The 19203-nt window shown below is 36.8% G+C and overlaps 1 protein-coding gene across 3 annotated transcripts in view; it reads right to left on the bottom strand.

Moving 5' to 3' along the window:
• Positions 1-4773: 4773 nt before the first annotated feature.
• SH3GLB1 (SH3 domain containing GRB2 like, endophilin B1) overlaps positions 4774-19203 on the bottom strand; it is a 34730-nt gene continuing 20300 nt past the window's right edge. The window contains exons 6-11 of one of the 3 annotated variants that reach the window (XM_053920309.2): positions 18430-18516; positions 16805-16828; positions 10373-10462; positions 9885-9985; positions 5619-5847; positions 4774-5237 (exon numbers count right to left, since the gene is read on the bottom strand). In XM_053920309.2, the coding sequence (XP_053776284.1) occupies positions 5130-5237; positions 5619-5847; positions 9885-9985; positions 10373-10462; positions 16805-16828; positions 18430-18516 (639 nt within the window). In that variant the 3' untranslated portion in view covers positions 4774-5129. The remainder of the gene's footprint in view (positions 5238-5618; positions 5848-9884; positions 9986-10372; positions 10463-16804; positions 16829-18429; positions 18517-19203) is intronic. The other 2 variants (XM_053920310.2, XM_053920311.2) reach the window with 2 other exon arrangements.

Genomic DNA, 19203 nt, shown 5'->3' with positions numbered 1-19203 from the left:
GATTATGCTCTTACTATGTTAGCAAAAGACTGAATAAAAGCAGGCTAGTAGTACAAACATTCCCAAAGACAGACAAAATACATAATAGAAGGTGGAGCAGTAAACAATGCAATGTCGGAGCAGTTTAACACTGATCCGACCGATCCTGGTTTTAATTTTGCAGGGTCTTTTTGTCTTCCTCTTACCTTTTATTTTTAAACTGAAGGTTCTAAAAACACTCCGTTGGAAGCCCTCCAAAAAGAAACAATTTCATATACTGCTGACGAAGTGTGAACTGGTTAAGTTTGCTAGGGGTCAAAGTGGCAGTAACAAAGGCTTTTTAAAACTGGCATACTCTCTCCACTAGCAACTCTCCTTCCAAGTATTCATTCTTAAGGAAATATTAAGAATACATGAAAGATTAGTAACACAATGTTCTTTAAAGCAGTTTATTAGTGAAAAATTACAAACAACCTAAAAATCAACAGCAGTTTAATAGTATGTGGCACATATGATAGAATACCATGCAGCCACTAAAAAGATTAGCAACACATTTGACACAAAAGGATAGTCGTGGTATTATCAAGTGAGAAAGTTACAAAACGGTATGCACAAGTTGATCCCATTTAAAAAAAAATCTATAAAAGCATGAGTCTGGGAGGCAATAGACCTAAATAACAGTTCTCCCTGGATGGTGGTATTATAGGTGATTTTTATCTTTTAAACTGTATTTTCATTTTTCCCTTTTTATCAACACATCTGACTTGCATTATTAAGAAAGCACTAACAATTCTTAAAAAGTCTGCTTTGAAGTGGGAGTGAGAGCAGAGCTTGGCAACCTGAGTCACAGTGATGGTACATGTTAGTCTGGTATCACCTTAGTGGTTTGTTGGGGTGCTTGGATGTCAAATTGTCACTGTCCTGACTGGAATCGTGGGTGGTAGTAGTGCTTACCCTTCTTCAGACTGAGAAATGCATTCCCAGTAACTCCCCACAGCAACCAAGTACTGGTATTCCAAGTAGTATTTCCCTTACTTAGCTAAGCGTACTTCTACCTTCATAGCCACTTATAATACAGCCTAGCAAAGTGCCTCTAAACTTAGGACAGCACTGTCTTTGGTGCAGGTGCAGAAGGCACTAATTTCTCAAGTGATGCCAGATAGTAGGTCTGGAGGTGAGAGGCAAGTTTTCTTTGTTCTTTACCTTTACAGTGGAACAATCCCGCCTGTGCCTTGTAAAAACAAATTGCTCGTTCCTACTCCCTGGGTTTGATTCAGTAGATCTTGGATAAAGCTCAGCAATTCCATTTTTTTTCTTTTGTTCAACAAACATTTATTGAGTATATAACTATACGCTAGGTCTTGTGCTAAAACTGTTACCAAAAGAACTATGGTCTCTATTTCAGGGAGCCTACATTCTGAAGTGATCGATATATACTAAATAAATAAGTTATAAAACTAACTATATAATTATAATTTTGCCTAGTGCTACAACAGAGTCAAGACAGTTTTTGTCTTAGAATTTTAAAAATGTGCCCTGGCCGGTATGGCTGAATTGGTTGGACCATCGTCCCACACACCAAAAGGTCGGAGGTTCGATCCCCAGTTGGGGAGCTTGCGAGAAGCAACACATCGATGTTTCTCTCTCCCCCTCCCTTCCTCTCTTTACAAAAAAAGCAATGAAGAAATTGTCCTTGAGTGAGGATTAAAAAAAATGTTGCACGAAGAACTAAGACTAGTTCTACAGCCCCTTGAAGACAAAAATATCAGTACAAATAAAGAAAAAGTACTTGGAAATAAGAATTAGCATTACCAAGTTCCTAGGTAATGCTAACATTGCCTGTCTTGGGGTCTCACACTGAGAACCACTGTCCTACTGAGTCAACTTTCTAATCAGGACAATGTGGGGTAAAGGGCAGGTGTGCTCTTGAAAATACCTCCTCCCCTTTTGAGTCCCATGAGGTAAGAGCTACTTACTCATCTGGAGAAGGGATGGAGACAAAGGGGGCTGTAGGTCAAATTGCAAAGCCACCCATCTATTATGGCTCCTCACCCAGGCAACATGGTTAAGAATTTCAGGCATTTGGGAGGTACAGTAAAGATTTTTGAGGAACCCTGTCAACAAAGCATGGAGTTAAGCTGAGCCTAAGTCAACAAAGCTGTTCGTTTTCCCGTCCCACACTCCATCACCTTCCCCACAGTTTATCTCAGAAATGTCCTCCCAACACCAGCTCCTACATTCACATTGTGTTCGTTTGTTCTGGTGAAAAGTAACAGCAGACTATGAGGGTGGATTCTAACCTACTGGATTCAGGGTTCTTATTTCTCATGTTACCCAGAGCGACGTGCGCCTTCCCATTTTTGAGACCTAATCTCCTACAACATGAATTCTAATTAGCACCATAAAAAACTATTTAACACCATGGCCTTTTAGGTTAGACTGCTTTGAGAACAAATGTAGAGACAATCCAATCACTTATTTTTCTGTTTGTAAAAGAGCCTACAACTATTTCCAAGTTTATCTTACTCACATGTATAATTTTCAAATGCATACACTATACCCAAGCTCAGAGGCACAGAGTTTATTTAAATAATTCTAAATTGCACCATGAATTCATAGGCTTCCCAAGCTCTTCTTCCATGCCTAAGAACAGTTTTGGGCCTTTACCTGAGTAAAAATTAAACCTATGCCTTTATATAATAAGCCAAAACCAAAACAAACCAACCCCCCACAAACAAACCATTCACATACAACCCCATTAAAATAAAAAAAGCAATAAACAGAAGAACAAGTTCACATGGGGTAGATTTGTGATAGACAAAGGCACAAGAGGCCTTTGAACCTTAATATTATTAAAGGCTAATGTACATTACTGGATTTCTATGATCAATATTCACTTACTGGGAAGGAGAAGTTTCTGGTAAAAACTTACACTGACTGGTGAGGTTAAACTAGATCTGAGTGTGACTTACAGAGGGTGGAGGATGGAAGAGATCAGACCATGTGTATAAAAGAGGTACCTCTGGCACAGTCATAAATGAGGCCTAGTCTTGGAAGCCCAGGAAGCTACAAGGGCAAATAAAAGGAACATGGTATTTAGAGTATGTTTCTACCATGTGCCAACACTTTCCCTAAAAATTGCCCAGCATACAAGATAATAATAACCTTAAGGTGGCACAATTATCTGCATTTTACTAATAAGGAAACTGCAGTTTATACATGATTTGAACCAAAGTTCAATGAGCACAGTATGTGAGGAAGACCGGGTCTGAACCCAGGACCATTCCATTCCAGTAACCATACTCTTTCCCCTCCATTACTCTACTTCCTATGAAACTAACTGAGAACTCCGGTTTAAGTTGACCTGAATTTTTTTCAATGATCTTTTTAAAGCCTATATGTGGACTTATATAGCAAAGACAGCTAGGCCGTTGGAGAACTTCCTTTCTGGGGGAAAAAAGCTTTGCTCACTTGGTTCAATAGCTAATTAACTATCCTGAGCAGCTTTTGAGTTTAAGAATATGGCATTCACGGTATGAATCAAAGTGTCTTGTACAACTATAAAATCGCAGAGGAATTTGTGTCATGGCACCGAAATAAAAGGGTAACAACTGTTAAAAGTTTGGACTGTGAACTAAATTATCAACATGTTTACCAAGCTCTTATTAGGAACTGTTAGACACCATTTTCAAATATCCTTTTGTGTTAAATATTTATCATTTTGCTACATTAACACTCCCTGAAGGCACGAGTTACATCTTTGTACTTCACATGCAGTAAGTCTCACTGAGTGAACTACTTTTAGCCGTCAGAATGTGCTATACTCTTTTGGCCCTAGGCCTGGCACAACTTTTTCCCTCTGAAACACTTCCTGTCCATACCATCTCCCACTCATCCAACCTGAATTAGGTGACTCCCTAAGGTCCCAAACACAGTCCTCTATATTTCCTCTATCATGTCATCAACACTGATTTTGCATCTTCTTCAGGGTAGTATCCCCAGTTGGACAACATCGTACCTGGACCTCGACAAATACTTATGAATGAATGAATACAGCATGTTTGACAGCAAGGAACAGAATGTTTCCTAACATGGAAACAATCTGCTGATTCATAGCAATGGTCCAAATAGCAGTTTTCTGACTCAAAGTGTGTCACTAATCATTGTACTAGTGTGTGTTTCATAACTAGAGATCCTGATCAAGATAACCTAAGTTCATTAATAAATTTTCAAAATTTTATTAGTAGGCTCAGAGTAAGCAAAAGTGGATTGTTTGTATACAATTTACTCTATGATGAATGGAGTTGCACTATTCTGTATTTTTATAAAGATCTGTTGTTCAATAAGAACAACTTCTCTTTACCACAGTATGTTCTTAATGAGTCCAGCTCTGGTCATGCACGAAATTGTGCCAACTGAGTAACCTTAAAAACATCGCTTAGTGAACTGAACTTGTCCCAGGTGTTTTAGAATCTTTACTGCAAACATACCACAGAAGTATGGTAATACTTTTCAAACATTAGTTGTTCTTAAATTTAAAAGAAATCATTCAGTAGTGTTTAATAAAATAAACAAAAATTCCCCCAAATAACCCATCAAAACACAGTACTGAAATCATTCAATTTCTGTTGGAAAACAAGGTAAATATGGTATATTGGCATTTCTGTTCATGGACACATTCAGAAACATATTCTTCATAAAAGAGGTTTTATATCTTAGAAGTCTTTGAAACCAATAGTTAAAAACAAGTTTAATTTTATTCTTTGGCTATACCTAATAAATGAGTCACTGATATCAATTCACAATAAATTTATTTTACATAAAAGAAAAAGCTTGCCATTAATGAAAAATTCAGTAGAAAACAGTTCTGCTTTAAGTTGGGGCTCAAAAGTAGAAGCTGCTTATTAGTGAAACCTCAGTAGAAAGAGAACTTTGTAAGAAAACATTCTTGGCACGAAAGCTCTAACATAAATTCTGTAATGAAATAGTTACCATGCAAGTTTATTGGCAGAAAGCCGGTTTCTGATGGCTGATATTCTCTTTTCAGTCTCTTAAGACATTAACATGGAAGATACTAAACCTGTCTTATTTAGAGTTAATTGTATATAAATACGGTGTCATGATGGATAACCTTTCCACAGTCCACCTACTTAATTGAGCAGCTCTAAGTAGGTAATTGGTACCCTGCCCTTCTGATTGCCCCTTTCCCCCATCAGCCAGTCTGAATCCATCCCAGCGACACTGAACACAGTGATCACCTACAAAACAAAAGTATTTCCAGTTACTATGTTAAAAAATAAACACATAGAAAACTCATCAGATTTGTATTTAATTCAAATATTCACTATCAAAGAAGTTTCAACATTTTGTCAATTTTGCTGAAAGTTAAAGGATTATTTTAGAGGCAGTTTCAGAAATCTTCCAGTTATTTGTCAAAAGCTTAAAAATATTTGTGTTGTTCTATTTTATTAAAGAACAGTAGTTAAAATCCCACAAAATGTTATTATAAACATCTGAAGTCTATGAGGTCATTCATGATAAACTACTTCCAATAAGTAACAAGGAATTTGCATTTTGTTATGACACTAGAAGGTATGTCAATCTAGACACAACTTTCTTCTTACACCCACATTACTCACCTCATCTGCCAGAAGTGATAATTCACTGCTGTTCGCAGCATCATAATCATACAGCACCCTGGCCTTCCTGCTGCCGCTGCCCTCCTTAAGGTCAATAAGGTTGGAAGGAGAGGTCATTACTAGGCCACTTGTTGAAGTCAAGGCAGAGGACCCAATCACATTTGATGAAGCAGATGGTACAGGTGCCACAGAAGTCTGATTGTTGTTACAATGATAATTGGATGGAAAACTGTTGAAAAGGAAATGGCTAATTACTTATTTCCAAGTGACCAAAGCTCCTGAATACCACCACTTGATGGCAGTATTTACTTTCTACCAACCTCCACTGTGAATGCAGATTTACAGATATTAATATTTTAATGCAAAGTGCTGTCCAGCTTACCCTTCTCGCAGTAATTCGTGACTCTGCTAAGCCTCACACACATGAACTCTGTCAACAAATCCTGCCAGCTCTACTTACTTTAAAATACACAACCAGGGTTTGACTACTTCCACCACAGTGACCACAATCACACTGACCCGAGCCACCATCACCTCCTGAGTGACTAAATCATTCCAAAGGTTCCCAACAGGTCTGCCAGCTTCTACCCTGCCCTCTAACATCTATCCTTACCATGGTGGCAAGAATGATCCTGTAAGAGGCTAAAATCAAATCATGTCACTCCTGAGCTCAAAACTCTCCAAAGGATCCTCATCTCTGAGTAAAGGCCAAAGTCCAAACAGTGGCTTCCAAAGCCCTATATTTTTCAGCTCCATATCTCGATTCATTTCCAGCTGAGCCCTCCTTGCTGTTGGACATACCAGCTATATTCCTGCTTCAGGGTTTGTGTACTTGCTGTACCCCTCCTGAAGCATCTTCTCTCAGATGTCTGTGCACTTTGTTTTCTTACAGCTTCTTCGTGTCTTCTCTGACTACTGCAAACCTCTAACCCTAACCAAGGCACTCCCCTGCTGTATTTTCCCTACAGGATTTATCACCTCCTAATATTACTATATAATTCACGTATACACTGATTTTCTACTCCCCTCTACCCACAAATAAAATTAGGTTCTACGAAGGCAGGGATTTGGTCTGTTTGGTTTACATTATACCCATTACACTTAGAATAATACATTTTTAAAAATTAAAGCAAACGTTTCTCTGATAGATAAAAATGTTCTAATGATAAAAAGAATTAAATTCTACTTCAGATTTCACTCTAAAGAACACATTTCCCAGCATCCCTTCCTGAGTGAACTCAGTCCTCAGCAGTGATGAAATATACACATTTCTGAAGATTAAAAAGAAGAGCCTTCTCTCCCCACAAGAGGGGTTTTTAAAGTCTCTAACCAAATTTATTAGTATCCTTAGCCTTTGTTTAGCTGCTAAGGTCTACCTATGTCAATTTTGGGGAATCTATGGTAAAAACAAATACCAACCAACTAACCAAACAAAAAACCTGAAAGGCCATTTTAACCTTCTAAGAACTTTTACTGAAACATTAAAAAAAACTGCAGACTTCCTGGTGTAACCTGATATGTTAAAAACTCCCCAATTATTAAAAATAATATACATTTACTGTATATTATTTACAGTATAATAATATACTGTAAAATGTATACTAATATACATTTATTTTAAAAGAATGTATACAATATACATTCTTTTGACTCGTGTTTGTTTTCTCCTCTGTAAAATGTGGGTAATAACAATACCTACCTCATTGGTGTGAGGATTTCGACATTATTTCATATGAGGTGTCTAAGAAAAGCCCTTAGTAAGTGATTGCTGTTACGCACTTACTACTAACCCTGCTGTCAGAGTCACTGGCATGATAACATGGTTCTACTCTTCAGAAATAAGTGTGGATCTGGATGATTTTCAAGTTCTGCATTTGAATATTTCTCTATACTGTCTTAAAAAGCATAACCTGCAACAAATTAAAGACCTAAAATTTCTCCCACTCTCTATTATTAGTCATTACCAGGAATATAATTCTTTAAGGGCAGAAAGACAGGCTAGACATTATTTCCTAGAATAGCAGCACTAGTTTCACTTTGTAATGTTTGAGCTTATCCTAAAGTGCAGCAGTAACAGATTTTGTTTGAATGGCTGAGTTCCAAGCATTTGTGTGGCTTATGTGCAGAAAGCAAGTGTGAATGTTAACAACAGCAACCCCTCTGCCACACTCCCAGGCTATTAGCACAAAGTGAAAAGGAAGTACTAAAGCATCTTGGGCTTAAAATAATTGTAATGATGTGGGGAAGAAAGTGGTATTCTGCTTTCAGATATTAATACCACTAACAAAACTTCAGATTCAATAGAAGCGTAAATCCTTCTCTAAATCCTATTAGAATAACTACTGGTATTAGGCTACAACTCATATTTAAGATCTAAAAATGGATTTTGTAAACATGCCTGATTTTGTTCTAAGTCTAGTTTTGAAATATTAATATGCAGAAAAGAACACCAAAATTATAAGGGCATTTTTTGCCTAATTCCTTGAAATATCTTCTCTTGATATTCCTCCTTTAAATGTTACACATCATTCCCCCGCTTTCATAGTTCCTCACTATATAAATCTGAAACTCATTACATTACCTAGTTTAAAGGGCATTCATGGCATGGCCCTCCTTCATTCACTTTTTCAGCCTCATCCCATTCTTAACTAGAGTATTATGCTTCAACCAGAATAAACTACTGTTTGTTCCCTGAACTTGCCACACTCTTTCCTCTGCCCCTTTCACACATACAGTTTTGAGTTCATACATACGTAAAAGTTTATTCTTGTACTATTAATTATTGTGTTAGTTTTCCATGTGAATGATTGTAAACCTACTTTTGCCCCACCTTGTATTCTTCCTTCACCTGGAATATATGAGGGGGATCCAAATAACCCTGCAATTATCTTCTGGAGGCTGGCCCTTGAGGTACAGGCTTCCCCTGCTAGATGAGTGTTGTAGGAACCCTTCTGTTATTAGTGTACCAGCTGGTGTTGTTCTGAGAAACTGTTTGAAGACTCAATGTGTTTGCCCATTTCATGATGGGTGATTTATAAGTGCACCGGCTCACACCATGCTGAGTGTTCAGCAGTTTTTGATCAAAAATGGTGTAACGCCCATACCCTACCCTCCACATTCACCCGATCTCACCCCAAGCAACTTTTATTTTGTTTCCCTGGATGAAAAATGTCCTCAAAAAAAAAATGTTTTGCTAATGTGGAATAGGTGAAACAAAAAACTACAAAAGCACTAAAAGGCATCAAAATTAATGAGTTCAAAAACTGTTTGGAGCTGTGGAAAAAAATGTCTTCATAGGTGTATTGCATCAAATGGAGAGTCCATTGAAGGTGACTGAAGTTTAAACATGTAAAGTAAATACACAATTTTTAATAAATAAATTCCAGGGTTTTTGGGTCCCCTCCTTGTACATCCCTGTCCCTGTGTTCATCTAGGTTATTCCTACTAAAATAATTTCATCTGTGAAACTTTGCTAGGACCACCTGAATCACAGTTAGATGTCCCTCACAGTAACCTGCACTTTTACCTTGCCACTTATCACACGGCCTGCCCACCCGTGTCCTGTGTTATGAGAGCAGAGACTGCATTTGGCCTATACATCATTGTATTTCCAGTGTCAGCTTATAATATGAGGAGCTGCATAAAGGTAATAAGCAATTTAAACATTTTTTGGCCAAGTTTTGCTGATATAGAATAGTTCAATATTTGAACTTTAAATACTGAGTAAATATTTGGCAGGTATTTAATAAATATTTGAATGAATGAGTGAATGAGCTGTATGCTTTACATTCTATCATCTTGTGTTAAAGTACATTATGACACTCAAAGTAGTAACATCAATGGACTTGAGGTCTTACACTATATTCTAAAATCCCTTTTTAAAAAACAGTGAACAAGTGAGTAATGAATAAGTACAAATTTATCTCTAGGGACAGCTATGTGTTGATTTACTTTATTTTCCTCAACCAAATGCAAAGATATTCAAGAGAAAAGTGAACTTCAAGCACTTTTAAAGCTTTCTTTCTGTAACACTAAAAAGGTATTCACTTAAATTATCTTCTCATCCCTGTTAACATTCTTCTGTACCAGAAGAGCTCAAAATGTTTTTGTAACCTCAGAAATCTGATACTTTCTTTTTACAAATCTGATTTTAAGCAAGCTAATAAAAGCCTTTAATTTTTCTAATCTTCACTTCTATTATTAGGTTATATGCAAAAATCTGAATTTCTTCTATCAGGAATTTCATGTGTGAAAGGAAATTACTACCTTCCCAGTTGCTTCTGGAGGTCTAGCATGTATTGGTAACACTGTGCATAGTAAGTCATCTGGGCTTCTACAAAGTCATTCAGACAGCGGAGGTGATGGGCCTGTAAAGGAAAGAAACAGTCACTTTTTAGCTTTATAATCTATTTAAAGTGGGAAGTCATAAGGGGAAACAGAATACAACACTGCAATCAAGGAGAATTGCTACTTAGTAAGTTACTACTAGACTTATTAAGATCAACCTTGGTCAACAGTGTAATAACAAACAGTTTAGCCAACAACCACCACCAATTGGTTGATTATGGTGAGAGAACTAGGTGATGAAGTATAAGCAAAAATTTAAAATATTTCTTTATATATCATAAAAAGTATCACAGTTTAAATTTCTCTGATAAATGACTACAAAGGAAATTCAGGTTTTCTTCCCCCAAATGCCTTAGGGCTATTAAAGTCTTTTGTTCCCAATAAATTTCCAATAAATGAACACTCACGTGCGTACTACTGATTCCCTCGAGCAGGAGCCTGGTAATCTCTGCCTGACGATCGAATTCACTTTGAGTTATTCTTAATTCCTGTTCAGACTGAAATTGGAACATAGTTTTAGAACCCCAATTAGAGGATTTAGTCCATTTTACATACATTTGTGAACACTGTTAAAAAAATCCCCCCAACAAACCCCAAAAGATACTCTGGCAATTCCCTGATTGTGCTTTGTATCTAAAGTGGTCCCTGGTTTCTAGACCTCAGTTTTTCTGTATTACTCAGCCTAGAGAGAACTGATTCCTTACCAGTACTGGACTCAAAAGACTAGTAATGGCAAAGCTTAAAGACATGCACATAAATGCCTAGAAAAACTACTGTGAGACAATCAATGTATTTCCAAAAGTTCTCAATTATTACTATAGTTATTTACTTTGAAGTTAATGACAGCCTTTAATCTCAAAGAACTACTTCAGACTGAAATTACAGGATTTAACTTTTTGTGTTTAGTTACCAAATGTACATTTGTTTCTAGAAATACGGTTTTTAGGATCCTTCAAAGCATTCTTTTTTCTACATAAATGTCTTTCTTTTTAGTTTTTTGCCATACTTTGCATGAAATATGTTTTAAGCAGAAATATTATCCGTAAGATACACTAGGGTTTTTCTGCCAAGTTTTAGGTGACCTTTAATCAGTGGTGTGCTGAAGTAAACTGGCTTTCTAGGGAAAAATGGCACTAATGTTTTGGTTTCCACGGGAAAATACTCCTACCAAAGTAAAGTCCCTAAACTCGGAGCTGGAAAGAGGTGTGTATATAATAGTACACTACTAGCTTTCACTGTTAATAAAGGTTTCGTGATGGGACAAAACAGTTCACTAAAAAATCAGCATGATGTAAAGACAGTAAATACTCACAAAAACCATCTTCTCAGACCTTTAGCAAGAGTTGATTGGTAATAAGTGAGGATGTCACTCAAAACAGTTAGCTTTCTCTCCTTGGGAATCATTATTGCTAATGTCATTATAATGATTATTTTCTACCTCTCCAGAAAAAATAGCTTCCCATTCCCAACCAAATAATGACAATATTTAAGTATAAAAACAAGGACTGAACTTTTTCCTTCACTCCCCATCTCCCTTTCCTTCACCCTTGGTGACAATAATTAACTTAGTGAACCAGTCAACAGAAAGTAGCAGCAAATTAGATAATCAGTTGCTATAATTACTCATATCAATGGCAACAGACCAGGCAGAGGGGAATAAGAATTGACGACTAGATTGGATTTATAAACTTATATTACTCAATAAGTGTTAAACTTAATTTGACCAAAACCAGAATGAATACATGATGCTTTGATAACTGGGCTGAAGTAAGCTTCATCTGGCAGCTAGTCAGAAGTGGAAAAAAGTCCCAGAAGAAGAAAAATAATCAATGTTTTCCCTAAGGAAATGTTAAGGAAAACCAACCACTTCAGGGTTACATTTGTACTATTTACTGTTCTGCTTGCTTGAACGCAAAAAAAGTTTTGATTAACAGAAGTAACCATAACAAACCCACATGAGATAAATGAGGTGAGTTCTATGTAGATCTGTGATTGTGCGTGTATCACTTGATTTTAATAGCTTTTAATAGTAAGGGCAGAAAAGCTTACTAAATGGCTAATATTTCTGTATAAGGTATTATAAGCAAGGTTGCTGGGTAGCAGACTACAAGTAACCCAGAAGCTTGAGTCTGAGGTGGAAATAATGTTTCAAAGCTAAAACCCTAAATATAAAATGATCTTAAGGACAAGAGATCAGTCTTCCATGTTTGAGCAAAATTTAATTATTTAATTATGAAGAAAGGCACTATGTTACAAAACCTAGGAAGTCATTCTTTAGTAGCATTCAGAAGTCATTCATCCAGACTTTATATTTAGAAAAGGTAAATGACAGCAAGGAAAAGAATCTCATTTCTTTTTAAACAAGTTTCAGGTAGCTGCAAACAGATGAAAGTTCCAAATCATTTCTACTTCGACACATAATTCGTCATAAATAATTAATCGGAGAGGCTGAGGTTAATTTAAATTAGGTTTGGTGTAATCAATTTACCTAGGAAGAAAATGATCCATATCAGACAGGTAAAGAGGGTTAAAAGAAAGAGAATAAATTTAAAGGGTTTTTATTCTGTCCTCCAGAAGATCTCATTCCCTATTTTAAATTCTACAATTTAGATGTAGAGTTCTAGGGAAAAGACCTAATGCTTCGATTTACTACTACGGGGCTAACTGATCTAGAGTATATGATACCATAGCTTGGATTAAAAAAAGCAAGAAGAGTTCTTTTAAGAGGCAAATTGGGAAAAGGGCAAGAATCTGTTTGTGATATCAGCTAGAAATTTAAATTTACATCATACCCTTGCTGTGACAAACTTGGTCAATGTTACTTACTTTTTCCTAAGGGCTTAAATCTTGAAATATTCCAGAAATATAAATTTTTAGAATTAAACATTTTAAAATTATAACAAAAGTGAAATTGTTATAAAATCTCACTTTTGTTATAAAGGAGAAAACCGCCCAAATCAATTTTGATATATTTTTTAAGTTCCTTTCATACTTACATATGTAAGTAATATAAATATTTGTTTCATGAATTTCTTCCCATTATATTAAATATTTCCCAAACTTGTGGAGACTGCAGAATCAAATCAGAATTTTTTTGGTATACCTGCATGCTAACCAAAGTAGAAGAGACCCTGGTTTTCTTGTTAACCTGTTTTCTTATCTATGTTACTACTCTGCCATCTTTTCATGCTAGAAGTTCAGGAAGAAATCATAGGCCAGAGTGAAACTATAACTAAATTGATGAATGGATTTTATGAAGGGGGAGGAGAGCATTAAGTCAAGAATTTCACATTGGATTTCCAAGTCACAGAATCAACAGCTTCATAACCTATGCACGGAACAGACTGTATAGTCAGTGATCCTACAAAGTGAAATACAAAATTAAAGTGTATAAAGCTATTAAAAGTGAGGAGCCACAATTACCACCTGGCCTCAATCGCCAGTATATTTCATCTGAGGTCAGATTTTGGTAGGCCTGAACATAAAAAGAAATGAAAAATGCTTCAGAAGACTTCCAATGGCATTTGAAAAAATTGTGCACTAAAGTCATAATTTATTAATTAAATTCTTGCTTAGTTACTTGATTTCCCAGCCCAAAAAGATTAAAAATGGTAACACAGGCTAGTAGCAGTCATATGGACAGCTTCTAAAAGTGACAGTTTGAGAGCAGTCTACTTCCAGTCAAGATGGCGGCATAGGTAAAAGTGGCTCGTCTCCTACATGACCACATCAAAATTACAACTAAAATACAGAATAAGCATCGCGCAGAATCATCAGAAACTGAGTTAATGAAAGTCTGACAAGCACAGAATTAAAGAAACCACATTCATCCAGACAGGTAGGAGGGCTGGAGATGTGAAACAGGCTGGTCCCACATCCACATGTGGTAGATAAAAATTTGGGAGGAATATCTTGGGAGCGAAAAATCCCAGCCCCACACCAGACCCCCCAGCCCAGGGTTCCAGTGCCAGAAAGGGAGGCTCCCGTAACTTCTGGCTGCAAAAACCAGTGGAGACTGAATTGGTGTAAGAAATTTCTGGAGTCCCAAGCAGCTCCCCTTAAAGAACCCACACATGGACTTACTCAGACTTGCTCCCCTTGAGCTCCAGCACTGGGGTAGCAGCTTGAAAGGCACCAGTGGCATACAGGGAGGAACCAAAATGTCTGGCAACCAATGTCTTGTGTGAGCTGAGGGGACAGCTTTCTCCCAGATAGAAAGGTGGGCAGAGGCCATTGTCCCTTTCCTGAGCCCTGTCCCCTGAGAGCCACAGAGCCAGAAGGCAGGTGCCATCCATCACCTTGGCTAACTAACACTGTTTGCCCAACCCTGGTGATCCCCTGAGACTCTGTCCCACCCAACTTATGGGCCCATGCAAACTGTTAACTGACTTTTCCATATGGATCGCTGGTCTTCATTCATGCTTCACAACTTCTTACACCTATCGAACAAGCAACAGATGGCCTCAGTAAGCCCCTAGCCCCTGTGCCTCTTGCTAGGTGGCTCCACACTTGGCACTAGCAGCAGCCAGCCTAGATTCACAGCTTGGCTTTGCCTAGGAATCTCCAAGCCCAGCACAAATAGCAGCCATCTCAGACTGCTTTATAGCTCAGGCAAAGTAGCCCCGGGCAAAACACAGGTAGAGGCTGACCTTGGCCTGTACCAGCTGGGAAATCCCAGAGCCTGCACACGCAGTGGAGCACCTAGTAGCTACAGACTACACTGGAGTGCCACCCTTCCCTTTTGCACAGCTGATCCTCCATGGAGGACCAAGTTGGTAGTCAGCGGTCACAGCCAGTCCTTGCATCTCACTGGCCTGAGTAATTTCCTCCCACTGACCTGCTAACAGCAATCAAGGCTTAACTGTAAGAGCAAGGTGTACTCAGCCCACATGAAGGGTGCACCTCGAGTACCCAGCTTGGGTGATAGTGGAAGCTGTGCCACTGGACCCTGCAGGACACCTACTACATTAGGCCACACTACCAAGATATGCAGTAAAAGCAGCTCTGCCTAATACATAGAAACAAACACAGGGAGGCTGCCAAAACAAGGAAACAAAGAAACATGGCCCAAGTGAAAGAACAGGTCAAAACTCCAGAGAAAGAGCTAAACAAAGTGGAGATAAGCAATCTATCAGATGCAGAGTTCAAAACACTGGTTATAAGGATGCTTGAGGAACTTAGTGAGAACCTCTTCAGCGTAAAAAAGATCCAGTCAGAAATGAAGGATACACTAATTGAAATAAAGAACAATTTACAGGGAAACAACAGTAGAGTGGATGGAGTTGAGAACCAAATCAATGATTTGGAACATAAGGAAGCAAAAAACACCAATCAGAACAAGAAGAAGAAAAAAGAATCCAAAAAAATGAAGATAGTGTAAGTAGCCTCTGGGACTACTTCAAGCATTCGAACATTAGCATCACAGGGGTGTCAGAAGGAGAAGAGAAAGAACAAGAAACTGGAAATCTATTTGAAAAAATAATGAAGGAACCCCTCCCCCCAATATATGATGAAGAAAATAGACACACACATCTAGGAAGCAGAGTCCCAAACAAGACAGATGCAAAGAGGCCCACTCCAAGACACATCATAATCAAAATGCCAAAGGTTAAAGATAAAAGAGAATCTTAAAAGCATCAAGAGAAAAGCAGTTAGTTACCTACAGGGGAGTTCCCATAAAACTGTCAGCTGGTTTCTCAAAAGAAACTTTGAAGGCTACAAGGTATTGGCAAGAAATATTCAAAGTCATGAAAAGCAGGGACCTACCTACAGACAAGATTGCTCTACCCAATAAAGCTATCATTTAGAATCAAAGGGCCGATAAAGAGCTTCCTAGACAAGAAAAAATTAACAGAGTTCATCATCACCAAACCATTATTATATAAAGTGTTAAAAGGACTTAGTCAAGAAAAAGAACTATGAAAAATAAAATGGCAATAAATACATATCTGTCAACAGCTGAATCTAAAAAATAAACTAGGCAAACAAGAGGAATAGAGACAGAATCATGGATACAGAAAGCATTTTGATGGTTGCCAGATGGGAGGGGGTAGGTGAGGGGATTAAGAAATACAAATAGGTATTTGTTACAGAATAGCCTTGGAGATACAGTACAGGAAATGGAGTAGCCAACCCATGACCCATGGACATAAGCAATGGTGTGGGGATTGCCTGAGGGAGTAGGGTGTGCTGTGTGGAGGGGGGCAAAGGAGGAAACAATCAGGACTTCCATAATAGCATTATCCACAAAATATAATTAAAGAAAAAAGTTAAAGTGACAATATGACACTGAGGGAGAAGATAACATACTTCAAAACCAAACAACAGATCCAATTTTTACACATAATGGACATTCACAATAAAGACCCCAACTGTAAGTAAAATTAAATATATGTTATCCTGTATTTAATGAAACAGTAAAGTACTTTTTTACAAATGTTTTCAACTAAAATGTCAGAAAAAATAGCTTTGGTGCTAGGAGAACAAGCTTTAGTTACCTAGACAACTCATTTCTGTGACATATGACATTCAATTTTCTGAAGACAGAGAACATGGTGTTAACTATATTATACATAATTGCCATACAAATAAACCAGGTATTTAAACTGTCTTCTGGCAAGGCACTTAATATAACAGGTATCAATAGTGCGTGCAAACGATATCTCTGCAGCATTGTTCTATTATTGCTCTGTGGACCTGAGTGTTTCATAATCATTTTCAGATTTTGTAAGATATAGTAACAAAGACTGTGACTGGCCCCATAGTTACTGACCAATATTTTCTGAATGAATGACAATTAAGTTCTTGTTTCATAATTCTGCATTTAACAATTTACTTACTTTTGTCACTTCCTCTGCCCAAATCTAGCCAGCATTAAAAGTTAGAGAGAAATATACAGAATGAAAGAAAGTTGGAATTTAACATTTTCTACAACTTAATATAGAAAAATGTAAATTTTAAAATTCAAATGGTATACTCTTTTCCAGAATCACGCTAGCAGATTAAATACAGTAGTAACTAAATTAGAACAACTTAATATGTTGTAAAAGTATGCCTTCATATATATGAATACTATGAATTTTTGAATCTTATATCAATTATTTAAGTTAGTAAGAATAACAGTTTTCTAAAATAGGGAATATCTAACCCCTATTAGTTGTAGTTATCTGTAAAATGAGAAGTTTAAACCATATGATTTGTAACTCCTCATTTAGGCTTAAAATTCTAGAACTTCAAGAAATTAAAATAAAGCAAGGATAAATGGACATTGAACACCGACACAGCTATTGGGGCAGGGGATGGGGGCAATAAACTAGAGATGTAATAAATTTAAAATTATCAGAATTAAATACATCTTACTATAAATTAATGATATCAGTAATAAAACACATACCTAATAAATGAAACAGTCTTGCTAATTGTTTAGGATATTTTTACAGAAGAAAACGTATGATTTATATACTAAGTTACAAATGACTGGAAGAAATAGTCCTACATTTTTAATTTAACCTAGAGATAGGACAATGGAAATAAATGAATGCATTCTCTTGCTATCTAAGGAAAGCCCTCATTTAGCCAGGACTTCACAGATTCTCCTCCCAACCCCCACCGCTTTTAGTTCAATGTTAATATTAGGCCTAAAGGCAGTCAGTTAATGGCCAATTTATTATTAACTACACTGCAGTTTCCAAGCCACTTCTATGTATGTACTGTATCTAGGAGTATAATACCAAATACTCATAAATCTTTATTGGCTAACTAACATTTATAAGATTCCGGCAATGTTCAGATTTTTCATATTTCTGTTTTGTTAAAAAAATGAAAAGTTCGTAACATCCCTAAAATTTCCTCAAATCGAGCCTAATATATATACATTGGATACTATATAACAATTCTCACTCTCAGCTCTTGCCCAAGGTTATCACTATTCTGCAACTTCCTTAAGTGAACTGGCACTCTATGGGGAATGGGGCTGGCCAGTACAGAAATACCTAACCTACTGGGGTTTGTCTTGACCTGGAATTGCAAGAGAAATTAATTCTAAGTTGACTTTGGGTGAAAGTTAAGGGAACATCAAAGACACTGAAAAACAAAATAAATCTGTATATCTTACACCTTTCTCAACGTGAAGTAAATTTTGTTAATTTTCTTTGCTAAAGTGAACATAAAAAGTGCCAGCTAAATTAACATCTTTTGTTGTGTATAAAAGGCATGATAAATTAATGTGTAAACTCAGATTCTAATATCTGAATTTGGCATAGCTGAATTTGTCAGTTACACAAATTTCAGAAAACACATACTTTCTTTTCTTTTAGTTCCCATATTACTTCGGCTGGTATTCCCTATATGTTTTGTTAAACTAATGAATGATACATGGCTATGAATATTTTAGACCTTTACATGCAGATAATAGCAAGAGAAGGCACTTTATTCAAGACATAGAAAACACAGTAGGCCAACAAACCTTTAGCCATTTTACATGCAGGAAGTTGAGCATGTAAGAGAAATTTACCATAATGTTATCTCCTTCAAGGCGAGCTGAGTTTAGTTGCTTAAATACATAGGTAAGAGACAAAGAACACATTATACCAATGAACACAGTGAAACAAGTTATTTCTGCACAATAAAGAACACACAAACAGGTATTAAAGTAGATGATAAAATTATTTTCTACTTAAAAAAACTATATTGTTCTATGGAATTTCATATAGTGGTGCCTATTTGATTTGGCCAAAAGATTCAAATTACAAAGACCAAAAACATGGTTTTGCTAGCTTCATTTTAAATTAGAATCATTTAGGGATAACGAATCACTTTAAAAATTGCCACCACCATCTATTATTTTTATTAAATTTTCACCTATGAAAGTCTTTATGCCTACCCACAGTTTTCAAGATCACTTCTATTTTATGAATGTATGATGCCTTCAACCCTGTTCTCTTTTCATCAGTCTCAGCCAGATCTTGGCATACCCTGAAGAAATATGAAAGGCATATCAACCCTTGTATTTATTTTTAGAAAGAAGGGAATGGAGGGAGACAGGGATAGAAATATCAATGTGTGGTTGCCTCTCAAATGCCTCCTACTGGGGACCTGGCCTGCAATGCAGGCATATGCCCTGATTGGGAATTGAACCCGTGACTCTTTGGTTTGCAGGCGGGTACTCAATCCACTGAGCCACACCAGCCAGGGCTAAAATAATTATTAAAAAAGACGAAGATTAGATTAATAAATGTCA

Source organism: Desmodus rotundus, chromosome 3, assembly GCF_022682495.2.
Source record: "Desmodus rotundus isolate HL8 chromosome 3, HLdesRot8A.1, whole genome shotgun sequence".
Lineage (NCBI taxonomy): Eukaryota > Metazoa > Chordata > Mammalia > Chiroptera > Phyllostomidae > Desmodus > Desmodus rotundus.
Note: the sequence above shows the minus strand (reverse complement) of the source record. Positions and strands in the feature narration are given on the sequence as shown.